The sequence below is a fragment of the Pimephales promelas genome, chromosome 1 (assembly GCF_988280905.1).
Source record: "Pimephales promelas chromosome 1, fPimPro1.hap1.1, whole genome shotgun sequence".
In the NCBI taxonomy this organism is placed as follows: Eukaryota; Metazoa; Chordata; class Actinopteri; order Cypriniformes; family Leuciscidae; genus Pimephales; species Pimephales promelas.
The window spans coordinates 40913704-40933242 of record NC_142769.1 but is presented as its reverse complement, the minus strand read 5'-3'; the positions used below and the strand labels follow the sequence as shown (position 1 = coordinate 40933242).

The window sequence follows — 19539 nt, the reverse complement described above, 5'->3', positions numbered from 1 at the left end:
CATTTAAGTGAAATCACTGAACTTAAATATACAAGCTTGATAAAAATGATCATTTTAGAAGAAAATTTCAAATGGCACTTAGAGGCTTTTGCATCTGAACTCTTCATTTATTTATTCAAAAACAAGGCAAGGATATGGCTACTAAATGATGTACTGGCACATCTGTATCTCATGTTTCCCTAATGTCTTGTACCGTTAAACATGGTATCACTTGAATGCAAAAGATATAATGATATGCAAATAAAATCCATATATGGTTATTTTGGGGAGGAGACGGGGTGAAGACGCATGTGCGCACAATCTTCCGCTGACTGGGATTTATAAAGGGAATTTTGCATAGGTTTTAGTGTACGCAATATTTCTTGCCGTAAGTGTTTTTGGCTTTCGGGTGCATGTACACTGTTAGTAAGGATCCTACACACAGTTTTATAAGTGAGACCCCTAAACTCTCCACAAGTGCTCAACAAACCCCATCAACTGCACTGCAAATCAGAAAATAACTAGTCTGTACATGCAACTATCTATATGCAAGCATGCAGACAACCGTCAGCACACTGACCAAAGACCCACATGATAATGGGAGTGTGATAATGCTGAGACATCTGACCATCAATGCTGTTGTGAGAAATCAGTCAGTCTCAGTGTTTAGTTCAATATTGGATAGAACTAAGTGCTATATTTTAAACCTGAAATATAATTAGCCTGTGTCTGAAGAAATGGTTCTATTTAGAACCAGAAATGGTTCCATCCCCCGCTTCATATTTGGAACTCCAAAATGGTTCTATAGAACTAATTTTTTTGGTAAAAGGTTCTATTGGCCAAGTACGGAATCCCAGGGTTCTATGAACCCAGAGGAACCTTTTTTTAAGAGTGTATAGAACATTTTAGGGGTTCCAAATACGTAGCGCTGATAGAACCTTTTAAGGTTCTATATAGAACCTTTTCTTCTAAGAGTGTAGAGTGCAAATTCACATATTAATGTTTACTTTGTAATAAATATAAAGTCATATAGGATATGCAGGAGGGAAATTAATATTAATAATATAATATACTAATTTTTACATGAAGATGTATTGGCTCTGTTTTGCAGACAGGGCTCAGATTAAGCCAGGATTAGGCTTTTGTTTAATTAAGACATTTATAGCTTTTATAAATTTGCCAGAAAAAAAAAAAACATTAATTGTGTGCATCTTGAGATAAAACATTGGCGCTGACATATTTTAAGAGATGTCATTGCTTTCAGTTAAAAAAGCTCAAACATGCATTTTAGTCTGGGAATAGCATAAGCCTTGTCTGTGAAACTGGGTGATACTAGCTGCTTTCACATGTACATTTCACAAAGATCAGTACCGCCACGAAGACAGTTGAGAGTTTCGATCTTGTCTGTTCACCACTGACGTTATTTACTGTAAATCATCTGTTATCTGCCATAGCTGATGCTTATCAGTGCCTTGGTTGTTTTTAAGTACAAGGACTGGAGGTGTGTTTATAGTTTTAGTGCAAAAGAGTTATGGAACAAGATTGTGATCTCAGGTGAGTTTCATTTCCGGGGTCACCTGGGATTAACCTTTCTATGATCCATAACCCTCACCAAAGAAATACAAATCGATGGTTTTGACAGTCCTGCTTTGGATGTATAATTATCCGCCAAATGAAACATTTACAATTGCTATCTAGAGATCAGTAACTAACCATGATTTTGAACCAATGACAAAAAAGGAATATACAGTAATAATTGCCTTTAAATGGTTTTGTTTATAGTAAAAGCAACTCTCTGTTATTTCTCGATCGTAAAAGGTTAAAAGAGGGGATTTATACGTTTGATGCCAATAACCCTCAAATTTGTGAGCTATATATTTTCATAGTTAAAATCTCAATTTACCAGGACGGGGGAGACAGATGCCAGTCCATCACAGAAAGACAACGTCATGTTTTTTAAATTAATTAAGAATAGCTTATTATTATGAAATAAGTTTTTTTTTATAGTCATTATACTGAGGCAACTGATTAAAATATCTGGAAAATATTTACTTTGCATTAAGTTGACCTTGTATCTTGTTTTTTAGTATAATGCTAGATGTACAATATCAACCTGAAAACAAACATTTTCAATCAAATAGCTATTTAAAAATGCAATCGGACAAAAAAGCAATGTAAAAGAAGTTTATTCCTTTATGGAACTAGTTTATAAATAACCCTTAAATCATTGTAATTTCACATTTTTTTTAAAAAGTTTGTGATATGACATTTGATCAAGCAACAGTCAATAAAATAAATATTGTGTAATATAAAAATGCTAGCTAAACACATGATGCGATGAACACTAAACAATAATGGAGAGAAAACACAAAGTGTCTTATGATCAAACATGTAAGTGACAAATATCCAATAGAATTTGGTTAAAAACAAAATATATATGTACAGGCAACAAAACTGGTTTAGTGGCATTCCAGAAGAAATAACAACAACAACAACGTTTGTAATGTTACTTATACGTCATAAATCTACAGTTGCAGATCTGTCTGTTACATTTGAGATGCATTTTAATAACATGATGATGATGATGATGATAACAATAATAATGTGCAGATCAAGGTCTGGAAAATATCTATACTAAAATAGCTGTTTCATCTGACTCCAGTGGCTCTTGGCTTACAGGTCCTCCATTCTCAAAGCTTCTCAATGGCAAACCAGTATCCATAACAGGTGGGTTGCAAGGCACATCTATGCCCAATTCCTGTGAAGGGGGTGTATTGCGTGTTTCAAACAGGACTTCATATTTATGCTCTGAATCTCCAGGCTCTTGCCAAATCAGGAGTTCATATCTTCCGAAGCGGAGAAGCACCTTGTCATCAAGCTCAGCTCTTTCGAGGTATCTCAGTTCTGACCCACCGACCATGAGTTTGACCTTCTGGCTCATGTTCTGGATCATGAAGCTCAAGCAATGGCTGCCGGCTTTCCTATACGCTTGTATGGAGAGCTGTTTTCTGGAGACAGAGGTGTCGTTTAGGACAAAGATGCAGGTTTGTCCATCACGGCCAAGCCGAAGTGGATCTTCAGCGTCCATAATGTATTGTTGATTTAGGGGCAGGTTTTGGAAGAGCGGGCGACTGGCTTGATTAGGGTGGAAGATATGTATATGAAGACAGGTGAGTAGTTCTTCAGTTTCGAGTTTGCTATTTATATTCATTCTGGGAGACAACTGGAGACAATTGAGTTCAATTCCCCTGCTGATAGTTAGACCTAAGAAAAAGCAACAACTCGTAGGTAAATCACTGAACAGTTACATTTTTCAACACAGCGAAATATTCTGACCTGAGAAGAGAATAATACTGATTCACAGATCTAGCGTAACACAAAGTATATTGTGAAATACGTGTTTTAAAAAATTAAGTTTTAGAGCTCACCTTCAGAAGCTGATCAACGATCATCAACTAACGGACTGTTGTTGTTCTTCTGACGCGGAGATTGCTAGACTGTGAGAGTGAGCTCAACCAACAAAGAGGGAATTGCATCAGAACCAATGAAATCCAACACCCCTTCCAACTTTTCCCACGTGACTCTCAAAAACCCCAGAGTTGCCCAACTGCTTTATATTTGCTTTCGCTATCTATTTCTTGCTGTATTTCTAAAATAATATTTCCCCAATGGTTTGCCCCGGCAAGACATTGAATACATTAAAAAAAAACGTTTAAAGCACTCGCCAGGTTTTGTATTGTGACATGCTTTTAATAAACAGAAGTCAGCCCATATGTGTTAGACCACGTAGGCTACGTTTATGATGATCATTTGTGATGTCTTCAGTCTCTCCCCAAAAACTTGTAAAATCTGTAAAATCACAACGAAGGGTTTCCAGGAAGAGTGTGTCGCATAGTTTCGTCATCAAAACAAAATATAAACCATTGCCACGTGTAAGCAGCACGTATCGTGAATGCTACATTTCACATAGCTTAAGTTATATTTAACAAACTGCAAAACACTGCCTCTGAAACTTTCGTGCGTCATAAAAAAAACTAGGATAGGGTTCGATTTTCTGCGTTTTTCGCATCCGTTGCAAGCAGTTTGAGTGTTTTGACCATCCAGATCCACGAATAACGAATACGAAAAAAACGAATGCTTTGAGGGTATTTACCTAACCGGTTTACCTAAACTTTGACTAATAATAATGTATCATTTAAAGCCAGAAATGATACATTATTATTAGTCAAAGTTTAGGTAAACCGGTTAGGTAATGCCCTTCTTTATTTTTGTCGCTCAGGGCGGCAATTTAAAAAAGCGTTTTACAGCAGAGTCCAAGTTAAAGAGTAGCCTACAGTTTTAAATGAAATTTAATGCCGCGTTCCAGGCAACCCGTAACTCGTGTTTTTCCAACCTTATACTCGTGAAAGTGCACTGGAACGGCAGTCAAACCCGTGACTTCCCACCCGTGAACTCGTACTAGACCGATGTACTCCCAGTTACGAGTTCTGACGTCACATAATGACAGCCCCTACGGATGCAGTGTTTCAGGCGGTACTCGGTGAGAATACACTTAAAGACAATATAACGTTAGTTTTCAGTCCATTGAGTGCAAGGACAAATTAAGACCAAATACATTTCCAAATATACAAATAAAGTAAAATAAAAGTTATAGCTTATCTTGCCTCAGCATGCGCTATTTTTCCTCCTCAGTTTCCCACAAATAAACAAGGAGTAAGCACCTTTGGCGTTAGAAATTATTACAAATGCAAATTACAAACGTGAGTCCGCCATGCTGATTTGTTTATCTAGGTAGTTTGGCGAATGACCTGGAATGCTACAAAGTCGTAAGTCGTGGTTTGAAGTCGTGATTTGCGTGCTCAAAAACCTGCATGGAACGCAGCATAATTCAATAGATAATATAAAATAATAGATAATACGTAATATATATAATTTTGCTATGCGGTATTAGAATGTCAACTTCATTCCTTTGCTTCAGAATGTTGTAAGCCTGAACTGAACGTATGACTGTCGTTTAATCTTAATAAATTGACCATAGACATAAAAACTGAGAAATCTTACTTCTTCACAGAGTTAAACAACCGCGCCTTAATTACGACGTTTGTAAAAAAAACAAATAATTTATACACCAAAGCTGAGTACTTTCATACTTTCAGACCATAGACTAAAGATTCAGACAGGCTTTCATTTAATTTTCCACAGCTAGAAACTCATGTTTCGTTCCGCGTGACCCACATTCTTATATTTTATTGGTTTATTCAGCAATGTGGGCGGGCCTAAGGAAGTATATTACCGAATGGACCACCCTTTTTCCTCATTGTGGTGAGCAACGGACGGTGAGTATTGTCGCTCCTTGTATTTTGACCTTTAAATAGTCAGTTTTAGATTTTAAATCCTGTACGGTTCATTAAAGCAGTTTAGATGAAAGTAGCGTGTTTATGGTTTGTAGGAAAAAATGTGGTTATATGTAAAAGCCGAATACATCGTACTTATCTCGACGACGCGCAACGATGGCTCGGCTAACTAAGCTAAGGTTGTTAGCTTATTCAAACGTAGCAACGGAAATAAGTTTTTCTCTCAGGTCGCCGAGCACGCAAGACGACGATTATTTGTTATATTCATATTCTCGTGACGCTAAGGGTTCTTGCTAACATAAATCCTCAAAAGAATATGCCGTAATTTTAACTAAATGTTTATCGAGGCTCGCTAGTCAGTTAACCTAGCATTAAGTAATCACACGAGGCCGTGGCCTATTTAACGTGAGGAGAATTGTCTTGGCACGACAATTTATGTTAAATTCTGCTTTATGTAACGAATTGTATTTATCTGTCGGTGTTTGCATATATGTAGGGAGAAATGCATTTAAGCATTTGCATAAACTGGTTTAACTGGTTGATTGGCTTCTCAGGAAGTCAAACTCTTTCGATTTCACTTCAGCTCCAGGCATGGTTTCGGTGTTTTCACGCTTATGCGTGTTTTTTATTTATTTATTAATTTTTAAACAAACCTAAGCCCATTATATAGCTATAATAATTGACATTTAATTTGTGTTTTTTGTTAATCATTGCAATGTTTCTTCTTCTTCTCACAGTCTGTTTCAGGCTCTGCTTTCCACATCAGTTAAGATGGTGAAGATCTTCATTGGAAACCTGCCTCAACAGGCAGAAGCAGAAGAAATTAAGGCTCTGTTTACTCAATATGGAACGGTCACTGAGTGTGCCATCATCAAAAACTTTGCCTTTGTCCATATGGACGATCGCAAAAGTGCAACAAAGGCCATCCGAAACCTTCATTTGTACAAGCTGCATGGAACACCCATTAACGTTGAAGCGAGTCGAGGCAAGAACCAGGGCCCAGTGAAGCTTCACGTTGCCAATGTGGAGAAAGGAACTGACGAAGAGCTTCGTGCGCTGTTCGAAGAGTACGGCTCCGTTACTGAGTGCGCCATCATCAAGAACTTTGCCTTTGTACACATGAGCAACTCTGATGAGGCCATGGATTCAATCAAGGGGTTGGACAACACCGAATTCCAAGGTATAAAGCCGTAGTTTTATTACTTTCATATATTTTTGCACATCTATGGCATTGTCTAATTTTAATACGTCAAATGTTTTTGAACTTGCAGGAAAACGAATTCATGTGCAGATTTCAAAGAGTCGGCCAAGAGGTGATGAGGAGGAAGGCTATGGCCCCCCAGACGGTGGCTATTGGCCACCCCGTTTCCCTGAACGTCCCGAGCCCCCTGGTTATCCTCGGGGACGCTTTGGGTACCCCCCTGGCCCCCCTCCTCCACCACCCCCTCCCCCCAGACGCCCCCCTTATGCAGAGCGTCCAGCACCAGCATACGAGCGCGAACGTGGTGTGGTCGACTATTACGAGAAGTACCGCGCTCGCCCTTACGGCGTCTCCTCGTACGAGGACCGTCGTGGGGGTGCCATCCCCCCTCCCCCTCCGCCCCCCTCATCTGCCATTATGAGAGAGCGACTGGCTGGTAACGGCCTCGATCCCTATGAGCGACGTCCCCTCCCACCCCCGCCATCCTCATTCTATGCACGAGACCGCAGTCCCATCAGACGTGCTCCTCCTGCCCCACCGGCACCCGCCGGGAATGGTTACTCGTACGAGCGATCTCGTCTCTCCCCTCTCTCCATGTCTCGGACCCCGATGTACAGCATGCCTCGGCCCAGAGACCCCTATGCTGACAGGCCGGCGCCACCTCCACCTCCTGCGCGCTACTCGTATTAAAGTGCACCCCTGCGCTTTCGTAACCCAAGGTGAGAATAGGTCCCGCGACCCAAAAATGAGCTCTAAAATGCCGTCTTAATGTAGAACCCAGAATTGCCGTTCTTGGCCTTTTGTGCGTGTGGTGTAATTGATGCGCAAGTAGCATTACCGTAAACTTTGTATCAAAGTGCCTGGATCGTAAGTTTTTAATGCCATTACTGTCTTTTTTTTTTAAAGTACTGCTCGAGCAACACTGAACTTCGTATCGAAGTGTTTAGGTTGACCGTATGCTTTAGTAAGATCTCACTTCGCATAATTCAAATAGACTGCATAATAAATCTTTTTAGTTTAACTTGGCTTGTCGATTCAGTAATGCAAGATGGCACTACAGCCGTTTGACTCATGTGGTTTGCTTTCTTTCCAGGTGTAAATTATTCAACAAGATCGTCGTCGTCGTTGTCTCCAGGTGCACGTGCCGCGATACGTCTTTGTCTGCCAGAGCGCGTTTCGTTCGCCTGCGCACCATAGTGGAAGAGTTCTGTTGCGGACTGCACATTCTATAAAACCGCTTTTACACGCTTAAAATCGTCATGCTAAATTGTCAACTGTTTATTTTTTCTTTGTTTTTATTGTTTGACATTTTGATGGGTGAGTAAAGCACTGAACCAGATTACATAAATTAGGTTAACTTGGTGGTTTGGTTAAGACTTAAGGAGCGCAAAAAAAAAATTCTTTCAAAGAACTTCAATGCATCACTGTACTTTTTTTATCTTTAAAATTGGGAATGATCTTATCGTTTGTTATTAAACTACTGTAACAAGCGCTATGACAATTTTGATTTAGAACCAAAAATACATTTGTGTAAAGGTTTTTATTTTAATTTTTTCCTCTTCTCTAAGCCTTTTGTTTAAAGTGCGGCATGCAAGTAAGAATACAATCTCCGCAGCAATAAAAACCTTTCCGTCTACTGCCTTTATTGAAATTGTTCTGTAGTGTGCATTTTTAATTGCAGAGAATCGCAGTTCAAGGACTTTGTATCATTTTTCTTTCATAGAAACATTTGAATTTTAATAAAAATACTGGAACCTGGTTCGTCGTTTTGATTTTTCTTGACAATTTTTTAAACTTAACTTGCCCAAGTAGACACTAAAGTAACCATGTAGCTTAAAGGTTGACAAATTTCGCATTAATAGCCATAGCATCTGGCTCCCTAGTTTAGAATGCAGCTGCTGCGGCGAAATGCAAGCGATGGCCATCTTTTCGTCTTCTAGGCTATTATGCCTTACACCACTCCTAGTTTGTCCAGATCCTATTTTGGTTCATTAATTAGGTTGACTTCCCAATATTTTCCTTAAACAATAAATGGTCGCTCTAAGTTTGAATATATCAGGTAAGTCACTTGATGCATTAGTTTCTTTACCATGCAGCATGCATGCTTTTATAACTACATGATTTTAAGGTATACATTTACTACGTGGACTGCAGTGATAGTACAGAGTGCATTTGTATTACAATATGCATTTAAATCAATGTTTTGATTACTTATGGTAATGCCATGCTTAAAGATGACCTCATGGCTAAGGGTAAGTTTTATATTGAAGGTTAACTCATGCAATTTTCCCTGTCTCATATCTTTGTCTTGTACAAATTTTACAATAAAATCTAATGTATGTGTAATGGCTGTCATTTATTTTCATGTGGGTTACAAAATGCATGAGCCTCTTCCAGTAATATTCTTGGCACAAAGCTTTTTTTTTTTTACTTTGCAGACACGCAATGAAATAAATGGATGTGCTTTCAATAAAACTGCCTTTTTTCTGCTTAAACTCTGTTCTGGTTTTTGTTTTAAAATGGAAGAATATGGCAGTTGTGTTTGAGGGTGTATGTGCCTATGTACACATGCGTATATATGTTGTATATTGTATGAGTGTTAGAAATTAATACGTTTCATTTAACTCGACCAGGCTATTTTTAGTTAGGTACGCGACTGGATAAGTCGTGGACATACATAAAATATCATAGTTATATCAATGGTTTAGTTTAGAAAATATATTTGAAGTGAAAAGCAAAATGATTACAGGGAATGTGTTTCATTGAGTAACGTTACGACTTGGTAATAGTATAGTCCTACTTTAGGTTGTTAAATGTAATTCATTGATGTATTGTTATATATATATATATCATATTTTTAAATATCTTGTCTTTACAATCGGTAAAATATATATTACGACGATTCAGACACGAACTGCTCTGAATGCGGGGTTGTTTCTGAGCTCGTGGACCGGAAGTGCTGTCAGTGACGGCGGGCGACTCCATTTTAGGCTTCATTCATCTTGCAGGCAGTGAGAGTACGTGCTCGCTACGGTAAGGCAATGGTATTCCTACACAATCAACGCTATTACATGAGTGTTAGTGTTTCGATCGAACAGACGCAGACGGGGTAATACCATTCTTTTTATAGTACTATATTTCATAATACGGCGACGTCTTCTTGCGGGTAACTTTATGTAAGTTTGTCGTGCTAACTTGGCTTAGTTAGTTGTGTAGTAACACAATTGGCCTACAAAAAAACGCTCGTCGAGCATACGTAATCGTGTATCGGTCGTTAAACTTGCTTTAATGATGAGAACAAAATCAAATGGGTTTAATTCTTTGGGTGTGCTGGTCACGTGGATAACGTTATGTGGCCGAGCAACGCGAGTTAATTCAACTGCGCCATAAAGTCCAACAACTGAACCTGGTCTCCAACTTTACATATATTTATCAGGTCAGTGAGAATTACACACACGGCATTTTAATGCTGGAGTTGTACGTAAATAATTCTGGCATGCAGCCACACAATCGATGTTAAAACTCGGAAGGGATTAGGCTGTCTATCGTTTTGTAGGCCAACGCAGCAGTAATGTAGGGAGACATCTGTTGATATAACGTGCATTTCGAAACTATATGCTCCCTCTGTCCAGGAAAAAAACGACAATAAAGATGGTTAAGATCTTTGTTGGCAACCTATCCTCAAGCACGACCGCGGAAGATCTGCGTTCTCTTTTTTCCGAGTATGGCAAAGTAAAGGAATGTGATGTCCTGAAAAATTATGGCTTTGTGCACATGGAAGGTAAACAGGAGGCGGAAGAGGCTATCCGCAAACTCCACCATCACGAGCTGAAAGGTCAAGCCATAAACGTGGAAATGAGCAAAGGGAAACCCAGGGGTTCCACCAAGCTGCATGTGAGCAACATCTGCAGTGGTTGCACCAATCAGGAGCTCCGGGCCAAGTTCGAAGAGTATGGTCCTGTGGTTGAGTGTGACATAGTAAAGGACTATGCCTTTGTTCACATGGAGCGAATGGAGGATGCCATGGAGGCCATCAGTGGGCTGGAAAACACAAGCTTCCAAGGTGAACATTAACCGTGAAACGACGAAATCCATGATTACCCAGGGTTGCATTTGACTTTTTTAGCATTGGAGGAATGTACTACTCCTTTTTAAGTTATTTGTAATTGCTAAACTGAAGCCATTTCTAGGCAATTGGAAGTAGACATCATATTTACTAGTATTAAAGGGATAATTCCCTCAAAAAATGAAAATCGCCCTTGTGTCGTTCCAAACCCATAAGAAACACAAATGAAAATATTCTTTATAAAACCTGAGACATTTCTATCTCCATTCAAAGTCCATGTAACCAAAACTGTCCTAAAGAATTATCCACCTTATTTTGCAACACTGAAGAAACCCATTTTCTGTGAATGTGTGAGACTTAAGATTCATTAAATTAGCTGATATGTTAATAACTAGAATAACAAAGTGCAGTAAAAGGTGGAATTTGCACCACAAACCAGTGTGTTTATAAATACAAATAGATTTAATTTAGCTTTTATTCACATAAACAACGATCAATACACAGAGCACATCAAATATAGTAAGTGGAGGAACAGAAACATATCTTCGAAAATAAAAGTCTTGTGGGTTTTGAAATGACATGAACGCGAGTAAACAATGACGATTTTCGTTTTTGGGTGAACTAACCCTTTAACTGGCTGTCGTGATGCAATAATTCTCTTTTAAAATGACGGTTTACGTGAGCGGAAGAAAGTTTCACATTGTCTTGCGTGTGTTCTCTTCCTTCCACAAGGCAAGCTGATCAAAGTACAACTGTCCACGAGTCGCCTCCGTACAGCGCCCGGCATGGGAGACCAAACTGGCTGTTACGTCTGTGGAGAACAGGGCCACTGGTCCAAAGATTGCAGACGTGGCCAAAACGGTAGCTATGGCGGAAGCATGGGGGGATTCCCCGGCGGTAGAGGCCCCCCAAGGGGCGGCCCCAGTTACGGTATGGGTGGCCCTGGAGGTCCTCCTAATAGAGGTTACCCGGCAGGGCCACTTCCCCCTCCCCCACCCATGAGCCGGCGTCCCAGCTACGGCGAGTATGGCGCGGATGCTCGAGAGCGGTACCCCAGCAGGCCACCGAGCGCCTATCCGGAGAGGTCATCCACATATGAGCGAGAGCGCTACGGAAGCATTGACTATTACGAGAAGTATCGGGCTCGTCCGGCTGGCTCTAGCTTCTACGAGGATAGGCCTCTCTCTATTCCCCCTCCTCCTCCCCCTCCCTCTTCTTCCTCTCTCTCAAGGATGCGGTTGGCTCCTCCCAGCCTCGATCCCTATGAGAGGCGCCCACTGGCGCCTCCGCCTTCCACAGCAACAGCGTACTTCTCGCGGGACCGGAGCCCAATCAGACGTGTGGGCGCCGGTTCGGAAGGCTACTCGTACGAGCGCTCGCGACTTTCCCCGGTCTCAAGGAGCTCATCGACTTACGCCGCGCCGCGGTCCAGGGAGAACTACACCGAGCGGGTTCGATACGCATACTAAGCTACACACATGCTAAGGTGAGCGAATGCGGGTCGTTAACTTTGACTCAGATGAGATCTGTCAGCGTGATCTGTTCTAAGCGTAAGCCGTTTCGAGTACAGTAGTAAGCGAAGCCGGTTTACTCGGGTTAAAAAGTACAGTCAGAAAATGATGCCTGTCAAATGTTTCATCTCACAGAACATTTGTTCCTGTTTTTTAGGTTTTGTCAAGTGACGAGAGTTCCGCTCCACCATTATGACTTTGCCTCGATCAGACGCTCCGTCGGATTTCAAACATGCAGGATTGGATAGACACATCGATCACAATGCTAACTAGCTCTGCACAATGTTTTACCCATAATATGTAAACTGTTGTTTAATTTCCCCTTTCTAATGGAGGCGGAAGATTGCAAAAATTAGTAGTTGTGATTTGTTGGGTTTTTGCTTTGCTTTTCACTTGTATCCAGAGGTAAAGTGGGGTGTTTCATGTCAGCATATTTTTTAACTCTGCTATTAATTGCAATTGAACACACTTTGTGAGATTGTGAAGAATTTTACTTTATTTTTTTATTTTATTTTCCCCAGTCAAGTTGTGATCCACTATTATTTAACTTTTTTTATGTTCCAAGACTTGTCTTCAGCTGTTGGGTGGGCTTGCCACTTGATTTCTTTTATTTAAGTTTTGTGTGGACAATCTAGTTGTGTTTCTTTTTGGCGATAATCCCAGGATTGTTTTTTTGGGGGGGAGTGGCAAATTGTAATTAATCCTGCAGCTGCAAAAAGCTTTTTGGGAAAATAAACTCTAAAAATCAACATTCCACTTTTCTTTTTATTCTTATTTGCTTCAGGTGCTTGTTCCGAATTAAGTTTAACATCTTGCGTGTTCATTTGTGTTGTATCAAATGAGTAGGCCTATGTTCAACAGGCAACTTGTTACTCCTGCCAACGTCTTTTGAGATTTTGTGATCTTGGAGAAATTATTTTACTGAACTTGTTTTGATTGTATACTCCCCTGTTTGATGTGTTAGTATTTCAAAAGAAAAGGAAAAAAATATCTGATTTAATATACCTACAACCCAAGTAGTTGGGAAGCTTTCAGAGGGATGCAAACTGTTCTGTACACACAAATGACTGTTTATGAGAGGAGATCTTTAGATTGTAAGAAGATGCACCTGGATGGAAAGGTGGACTCTACATGAGAGTGAATTGGAAATTTGCATTACCAACTCTCACTCAGGGCTTTATTCACCTTTTGAGACTGCTGGCGTTTACTGGCGTTTCTTCTTTATGGGTGCCTTGGGAAGCTCTGTGAAGATGTTTATAAATTTAATTTTCTGTAGTTTGTATATTTCCTACAGAAGTCAGGAGTGTGTTTTATGAATTATCTTTTGTAATAAACCAATATTTTGGTGACAAAATTACTGTCTGTCTTTCATACTAAAATATGCAACATATGATTTCAATTGACCTGTCGTTATTGGTAATTGGGTGCTTTATTATGTTACAAATTACATTTACACGACCTATATGGCTACATGCTGTTTTAAAATGATTGAAAGCTCTAGTTGCGAGCTTATTGTAGCAGGCTTTCACTGTGAAGGAATGAAAGGGGATGGGCAGTGTGTATACCACCATGCATTTCTATTCTCCAGCTAGCCACGCTTTATGCGACGCCAGAGTGACGCCATTTCATCTCGCACCGGCTGCTGCAAGAATTGTGAAAAGGTATGAATTACATCCATTATGCTTCATCAAAATTAGCAATGTTCTCTTGACTGAACGGCTAATCTCTTATCTTTGCATTTCGGATGTTTCGTGATGATTCATCTGTTCACTGCACTGTTTTTGCCTGTATTGCTGGTTAGCTAGTTGTTGCAGGGCTAGATGGACTGTAAACTTGATTAAAATATAATATATGCATTATGAATCATCTGGATTCTTTAGTTAGAGATACAAAGCTGGTCTCAAAGTATTCACATTTTACATGTAGAGGGTTTGTTGTCGCGTGACTCGTAAATCAGTGCACATCGTGTGTAGCTTTTTCCCATTGTCCTCTGCTAGTGATGGGAAGCCCGCCTCGTCTCCTCGAGTCGGTTCTTTCCAGCAGTTCCTCGCTGACATTCAGGTGGCATAATAATCTAAACGATCAAGTAAAGCATTCTGTAGAGTACATTTCTTTTTGTATTTATGTTTCATTAATTATCTGTAACTTAATGCGTTATTGAAACGATTGAGCTTATAAAGTTGTTAGGAAACTATGCACATTTACATTAAACTATTAATTTATATAGCTTTTTAAAGTTTTCAGTCAATCAACAAACAATCAATTGACAAATCATTCACCATGGTGTCATAACTGCCATTCACATAGTAGTTCATCTGCTGGCGTAATACTTTTTTATGACTATGCCCTATTTTTTAACTCTTTTATGAGTAATGTGAGTGAATACTTCAAAATATGACTATTTTATTACTAAGTGTGAATACTTTTTTGTTTGTAACTCACTGTGCTTATTTCAAATAAGTACTTATTTGCCTGTATGTATAATTCACCTTTAGCAAGTGACTTACATGGGTCTGTTGGATTGCTTGTTTCCTGTGGCCTCATGAGATAATAAAGTGTCCATTTGAGAATCTCACCACCAGACATAGTAGGTCATCCGGGTACTTTTTGCTGACTCTTTTATGAGTACTGTTAATTCAGACGTAGGCCAACTTTTTTAGTCACACACTGACTTTCCCCTACTATATTGTTGGAAAGTATGTGATTTCACACTGCAGCCAGTGTCTTATTATTGGGAGATAGCAGGGTCTACCATTGGAATCACTGTTTGCGGATACGATAAAAAGCAATGAGAAGTGCCGTAAAGTTCTACCCGTCACAAAATTGTCTTTGACTTCTCTTGTAAAACAGCATTTTTTTGGTGTAAACTCTAAAAACTGAATCAATGCAAAATTTTAATGGAAAACATGTTGAAGATTAGCCGATAGGCTGTCGATTTAATGATTTCGCACAAAAGCAGTTTATTCGGTTTAGTTAAGCCTCTCCTCCATTGACATCCATTAAATAAAACGGCCTCTAGTCTCCTTCCCTGCATACCTTAAAGCGGCTATGGAAATTGGAAACGACAAGGATCCAACAATTCAATCAATTCCCAATGGACAAAAGCAGATTCAGAACCGATTCAGCCGTTTATTGAAAAGCTTCTAATCAAATTGATATGTTCAAGAATTGGACATTGATATTATTTATACAATTATAAACATTTTCATATGTATTTGTGAGATTTATAGTTTAATATTAGCAGGGGGAGAAAATTGATATGTATATTTTGTTATTTAAGTCTGGTATCAGCTTACCTGCCTTTTTAGACATGCAGTACATGTACCTGAACTGTATATTTTCTTTTTCTCCCAACAGGGCCTGAAAGTTGACATTACATTACTAAAATGGTAAAAATCTTCGTTGGGAACCTTTCGCCGAACACTACTGCCGAGGAGATCCGCTCCCTCTTCTCTCAGTATGGCAAGATCTCTGAGTGTGACATTGTCAAAAACTTCGGTTTTGTGCACATGGATGACAAAGCGGAGGCCGATGAAGCCATTCGAAATCTTCACCATTATATGCTGAACGGTTTGGCCATGAACGTAGAGATGAGCAAAGGAAAGCCCAAGACCTCTACAAAACTTCATGTCGGCAACATTAGCAGTAGCTGCACCAACCAAGAACTCAGGGCCAAGTTTGAGGAATATGGACCTGTGGTTGAGTGTGATATAGTGAAGGACTATGCGTTTGTTCATATGGAGCGAGTGGAAGACGCAATGGAGGCCATCAGTGGTTTGGACAACACAGCCTTTCAAGGTGAACCAGTATGGTCTTTTGCCAAATTTTTTTTTTTTTTTTGTCACATTTGTACCAAAAGTGAGCCTCATTACAGGTTGGTAAGTAGAAAAATTGGTAAGTGATGAGAGGAAGAGAATTGTTTAGTTGGAGTTTACTATATGGAGGTAGATTTAGTTTAAAATACAAGAAGTTTTGTCAGCCAAATATTTCCAGTTGATCAATTCCTCAAAGAAATTATTTTAACCAAGGGAAATTGTGTTTCATCAAAGTGGGCAGGGCATTGAGTAATCAAAAACCAAGCAGACACACTTAAAGTCAACATGAACTGAAAGTTGATGCTATTTGCTTGTTTTTAATTTGGTATGCACAACATATTAGCACCATAGTTACTGTTTTTTAGAGAGCACTTTCCTTTTAAGAATGAATATTGGCTGTGCACACATAACGATAGCAGAGCTGTGTGTGTGTTTGTGCAAAATTTTCAGTTAAATGCAGAAAATGATTACATTATAATGTTATGTTCTCTAAATGCACCTGTGCAATACAAAAATAATACAAAACAAAAATATTTTGTAGTGTTTTAGTCATTTTTGAAGTCAATCTTCTTCCAGAGACCAGGACTCTCTGGAAGAAGAGATTTAATCACCTCAATGGGACTTTAATGACTATATAAAGAATAAATAAAAAAAGTCTGCCATTTGTTTATCGTCCATAAAACTTTTATCGCGTTTCGCTCTGAAATGCGGCAGATCACTGAAGCGAAATGGGTTTTGAACAGCGTTTCATGTTAAAACCACAATTGAATTCTAACGGTTACGATTTTCAGTTGACAAATTCTGGCCGTGTTCTTGTCGATAGCAGTGTTGAAACAGCGTGAAATTTTTATTTATTGCTTCTTTGACCTTATGAACGTTTTCTCCGTGTGCATGCTAAAAAAAATAGAAATATCATGGCAAATTCTTTCTTTTCCTTAAGGCAAACTGATGAGCGTGAAGCTTTCGACTAGCCGTCTGCGTACCGCGCCGGGAATGGGAGAGAGAACGGGTTGTTATCGGTGCGGGCAGGAAGGCCACTGGTCCAAAGAATGCCCAATGGACCAGAACGGCTCCTACAGAGAGGGCCCGGGCTCGGAAGGATATGGGCCCCTCAGGTTCAGTGCGGGTGGCGATCGTGGTGGCCGGGGTTTTCACCGCGGCTTCAGTGGCGAGCCAGCCTACGGTGGCAGCTTTGCACCCTCACATGGCTTCACCCGGGGAGCAGGGTATGGCGTCCCTGGGTATGGAAGGGGTGCGGGTTTTGAGAGTGCAATGAGTTACGGTATGCCAGCGGGCTACGGCATTGGCGCGGATAATAGCATGGCCCCGGCGTACGGCAGTGAGGCTGCGTATGGGAGCAGTGGCGTGGCCTATGGCAGTGCGTTGCCTGCGTACCCGATACGGCGAGCACCCTATGAGGAAAGAGATCCGTACGGGGTGGTGGACTTCTACGAGAAGTATCGGGCACGTCCGTACGGAGCCAGTTATTTCGAAGATAGACGCGCGGTTCCACCTCCTGTCCCTCCTCCCCCGTCCTCCTCAGCGATCGTGAGAGAGCACCTGTCCTCCTCTAATCTTGACCCATATGAGCGGCATCCACTTCCCCCTCCTCCGGCCCCCACCTCTTCATATTATGTCCGCGAACGGAGCCCAATCCGGCGAGCTCCCCTTGAGGCAGAGGGATATGCGTATGAACGGTCGCGCCTCTCTCCTGTCTCTTCGATTCCCAGGAGTTCTGCGTACGACATACCGCGGGATCCATATGCCGAACGGGCGCGCTATGCTTACTAGCCTAATACATGTGCGCATTCAGGTGAGACCTTTCTAGGATTACAAAAGGTTGGAGCAAAGTTTGGTCAGACTGAAACTTACAGAATTACTGTTAAAGGGAATTTGGGTGTACTAGCCCCTAAAAGTTGTGGCTCTGAAGTGTTGTTATCAGTGTCATTTATCTTCAAATTTGGTAAGGTCCCGCTTAACATAGCCTCATTATGACCTCATGGATATTTAGGTTACAGGTCAATCATGTTTACAAATACCAAGAGGCAAAAGATTGGCATTTTTAATTTCAGTCAGATCTGTCAATTTATAGCATTTAAGTACTTTCTGTTATCTATAAAATGTCTTATAACAATTCAAGTTGGTGGTTTGGCAGTATTGGCACATGGAAACCAGCAATATTGATAACTGAATGATTGACAGTTTTATGATAATCTCTTATCTTTGCAGGTGTTTCTTGGTTGCTCATGGATCATTTTAGAAGTTGTGATGCATCCAAGGACAGTACAGATGGCCCACTTCATGGCACTAAACTACTTTTGTTGTCTTAACAAACTTGATGTAGCCCAGTGGTTTTTATTTGATTTTCAGTACAAATACCTGTAAATATTTTTTTCCTCATTAATAAAAGTTAAAAAGACTTATCTTTTTATCTTTTCTGTATAGATCATTGCCGTTGTCTTTGATTTGCTTATTTTGCAGGTGCTCCGGACACACAATGTCGTCACTGACACTCAATGTTGGGGAAAGTTACTTTTTAATGTAATGTGTTACAATAGTGCATTACTCCCAAAAAAAGAAAACCTTTTACTTAAAAAAAATTTCACCAAACAAAAAACAAAACACAAATTTGATGTCATTTTTGCTTGAAGTAGATAATAGAAGATCAGCAGTAAAAACACAGTTATTAGTCAGTTTAAATAAAGTATATTTGTGTTAACATTTAATTATTGCGAGTTTGGGTAATAATCTAAATTTTCATTTCAATGATTAAACAGCGCAGACGGCACCTCTGCACCTTACTCATGATTTTTCGAAACATTCGGACAGGAGTGGTTGGAACTTGCATTCTTTTGAAAAAGTACACACTTTTTTGAAAAAGTAACTCAGATATTTTGTTGTAAATTTAAGATGAATGTATTACTTTACTAGGTATTTAAAAAAGAGTAATCTGATTAGTTAACTCATATTACGTGTAATACTTTACCCCGCACTCTGCTGACACACATGGTGGAAAACTGAATATACGATTTTTCCTCAATAAAGAGTCTTTCATTATTAAGTTTTCTTTCTCTTAGTTTATTCTCTTAGGCTAGGAGAGCTCTTAGTAGAGAATCTATCAGCTTCTGCACAATATTTACATTCTTACTTGCATTTAAACAAGACACAAAGAAGCTATTTCTCAATGGTTCACTTGTTATTTTTCCTTTCTAAAAAAAACTACATCCTTCTAACTTTTCTGTTGGCCCTTTTCTGTGATCCAAAACTATCAGCACCCCTGACCTCGTGCTACATAAACATAGGCTACCCTCATTTCTTTGTATTCTTCTTGAAAACCCCCCTATATGCTTATGAATGTTATGATAATTTTTTTCCCCACACACACACACACTATTACAGATCATATTGACTTCTGAGAAGACAGGTACCAACTCAACTGCTTTTAAATTTCTCCATACACTGCTCTTTTTTTATTTAAAAAAGTATGCTGCTACCATAAAGAGAAATGAAGAAAAAATCCAGTTATGTTGTACAGGTTACAACCTAGGCGCTGATGTGTGCCATTTAAATAAAATCCAAGCGGTTGAATTCATTAAAATATGATTTCAGATCA

General features: G+C 39.7%; 4 protein-coding genes across 6 annotated transcripts; 3 read left to right on the top strand and 1 right to left on the bottom strand.

Moving 5' to 3' along the window:
- Positions 1 to 2149: 2149 nt before the first annotated feature.
- Positions 2150 to 3642, bottom strand: tifa (TRAF interacting protein with forkhead associated domain). Of its 2 annotated transcripts, none has more exons than XM_039651173.2 (2): positions 3408 to 3642; positions 2150 to 3315 (listed from the first exon to the last, which is right to left on the bottom strand). In XM_039651173.2, exon 2 carries the CDS (start codon positions 3188 to 3190, stop codon positions 2609 to 2611), a length of 582 nt encoding a protein of 193 aa, XP_039507107.1. In that variant the 5' UTR covers positions 3191 to 3315; positions 3408 to 3642; the 3' UTR covers positions 2150 to 2608. The 2 variants fall into 2 exon arrangements, with proteins under 2 accessions (XP_039507107.1, XP_039507106.2); XM_039651172.2 differs by having other exon boundaries at positions 2150 to 3243; positions 3408 to 3640.
- Positions 3643 to 6042: 2400 nt separating this feature from the next.
- rbm4.3 (RNA binding motif protein 4.3) lies at positions 6043 to 8292 on the top strand. The gene is made up of 3 exons (XM_039651171.2): positions 6043 to 6513; positions 6605 to 7253; positions 7628 to 8292. Exons 1-2 carry the CDS (start codon positions 6105 to 6107, stop codon positions 7222 to 7224), a joined length of 1029 nt encoding a protein of 342 aa, XP_039507105.1. The 5' UTR covers positions 6043 to 6104; the 3' UTR covers positions 7225 to 7253; positions 7628 to 8292.
- A 1159-nt stretch (positions 8293 to 9451) lies between these two features.
- On the top strand, positions 9452 to 13465 carry rbm4.2 (RNA binding motif protein 4.2). Of its 2 annotated transcripts, XM_039651177.2 has the most exons (4): positions 9452 to 9567; positions 10167 to 10597; positions 11333 to 12086; positions 12269 to 13465. In XM_039651177.2, exons 2-3 carry the CDS (start codon positions 10186 to 10188, stop codon positions 12067 to 12069), a joined length of 1149 nt encoding a protein of 382 aa, XP_039507111.2. In that variant the 5' UTR covers positions 9452 to 9567; positions 10167 to 10185; the 3' UTR covers positions 12070 to 12086; positions 12269 to 13465. The 2 variants fall into 2 exon arrangements, with proteins under 2 accessions (XP_039507111.2, XP_039507110.2); XM_039651176.2 differs by lacking the exon at positions 9452 to 9567 and having other exon boundaries at positions 9574 to 10597.
- A 169-nt stretch (positions 13466 to 13634) lies between these two features.
- Positions 13635 to 18349, top strand: rbm4.1 (RNA binding motif protein 4.1). Its single transcript, XM_039651174.2, has 4 exons — positions 13635 to 13772; positions 15469 to 15909; positions 16867 to 17739; positions 18156 to 18349. Exons 2-3 carry the CDS (start codon positions 15498 to 15500, stop codon positions 17715 to 17717), a joined length of 1263 nt encoding a protein of 420 aa, XP_039507108.1. The 5' UTR covers positions 13635 to 13772; positions 15469 to 15497; the 3' UTR covers positions 17718 to 17739; positions 18156 to 18349.
- The last annotated feature ends 1190 nt before the right edge of the window (positions 18350 to 19539 follow it).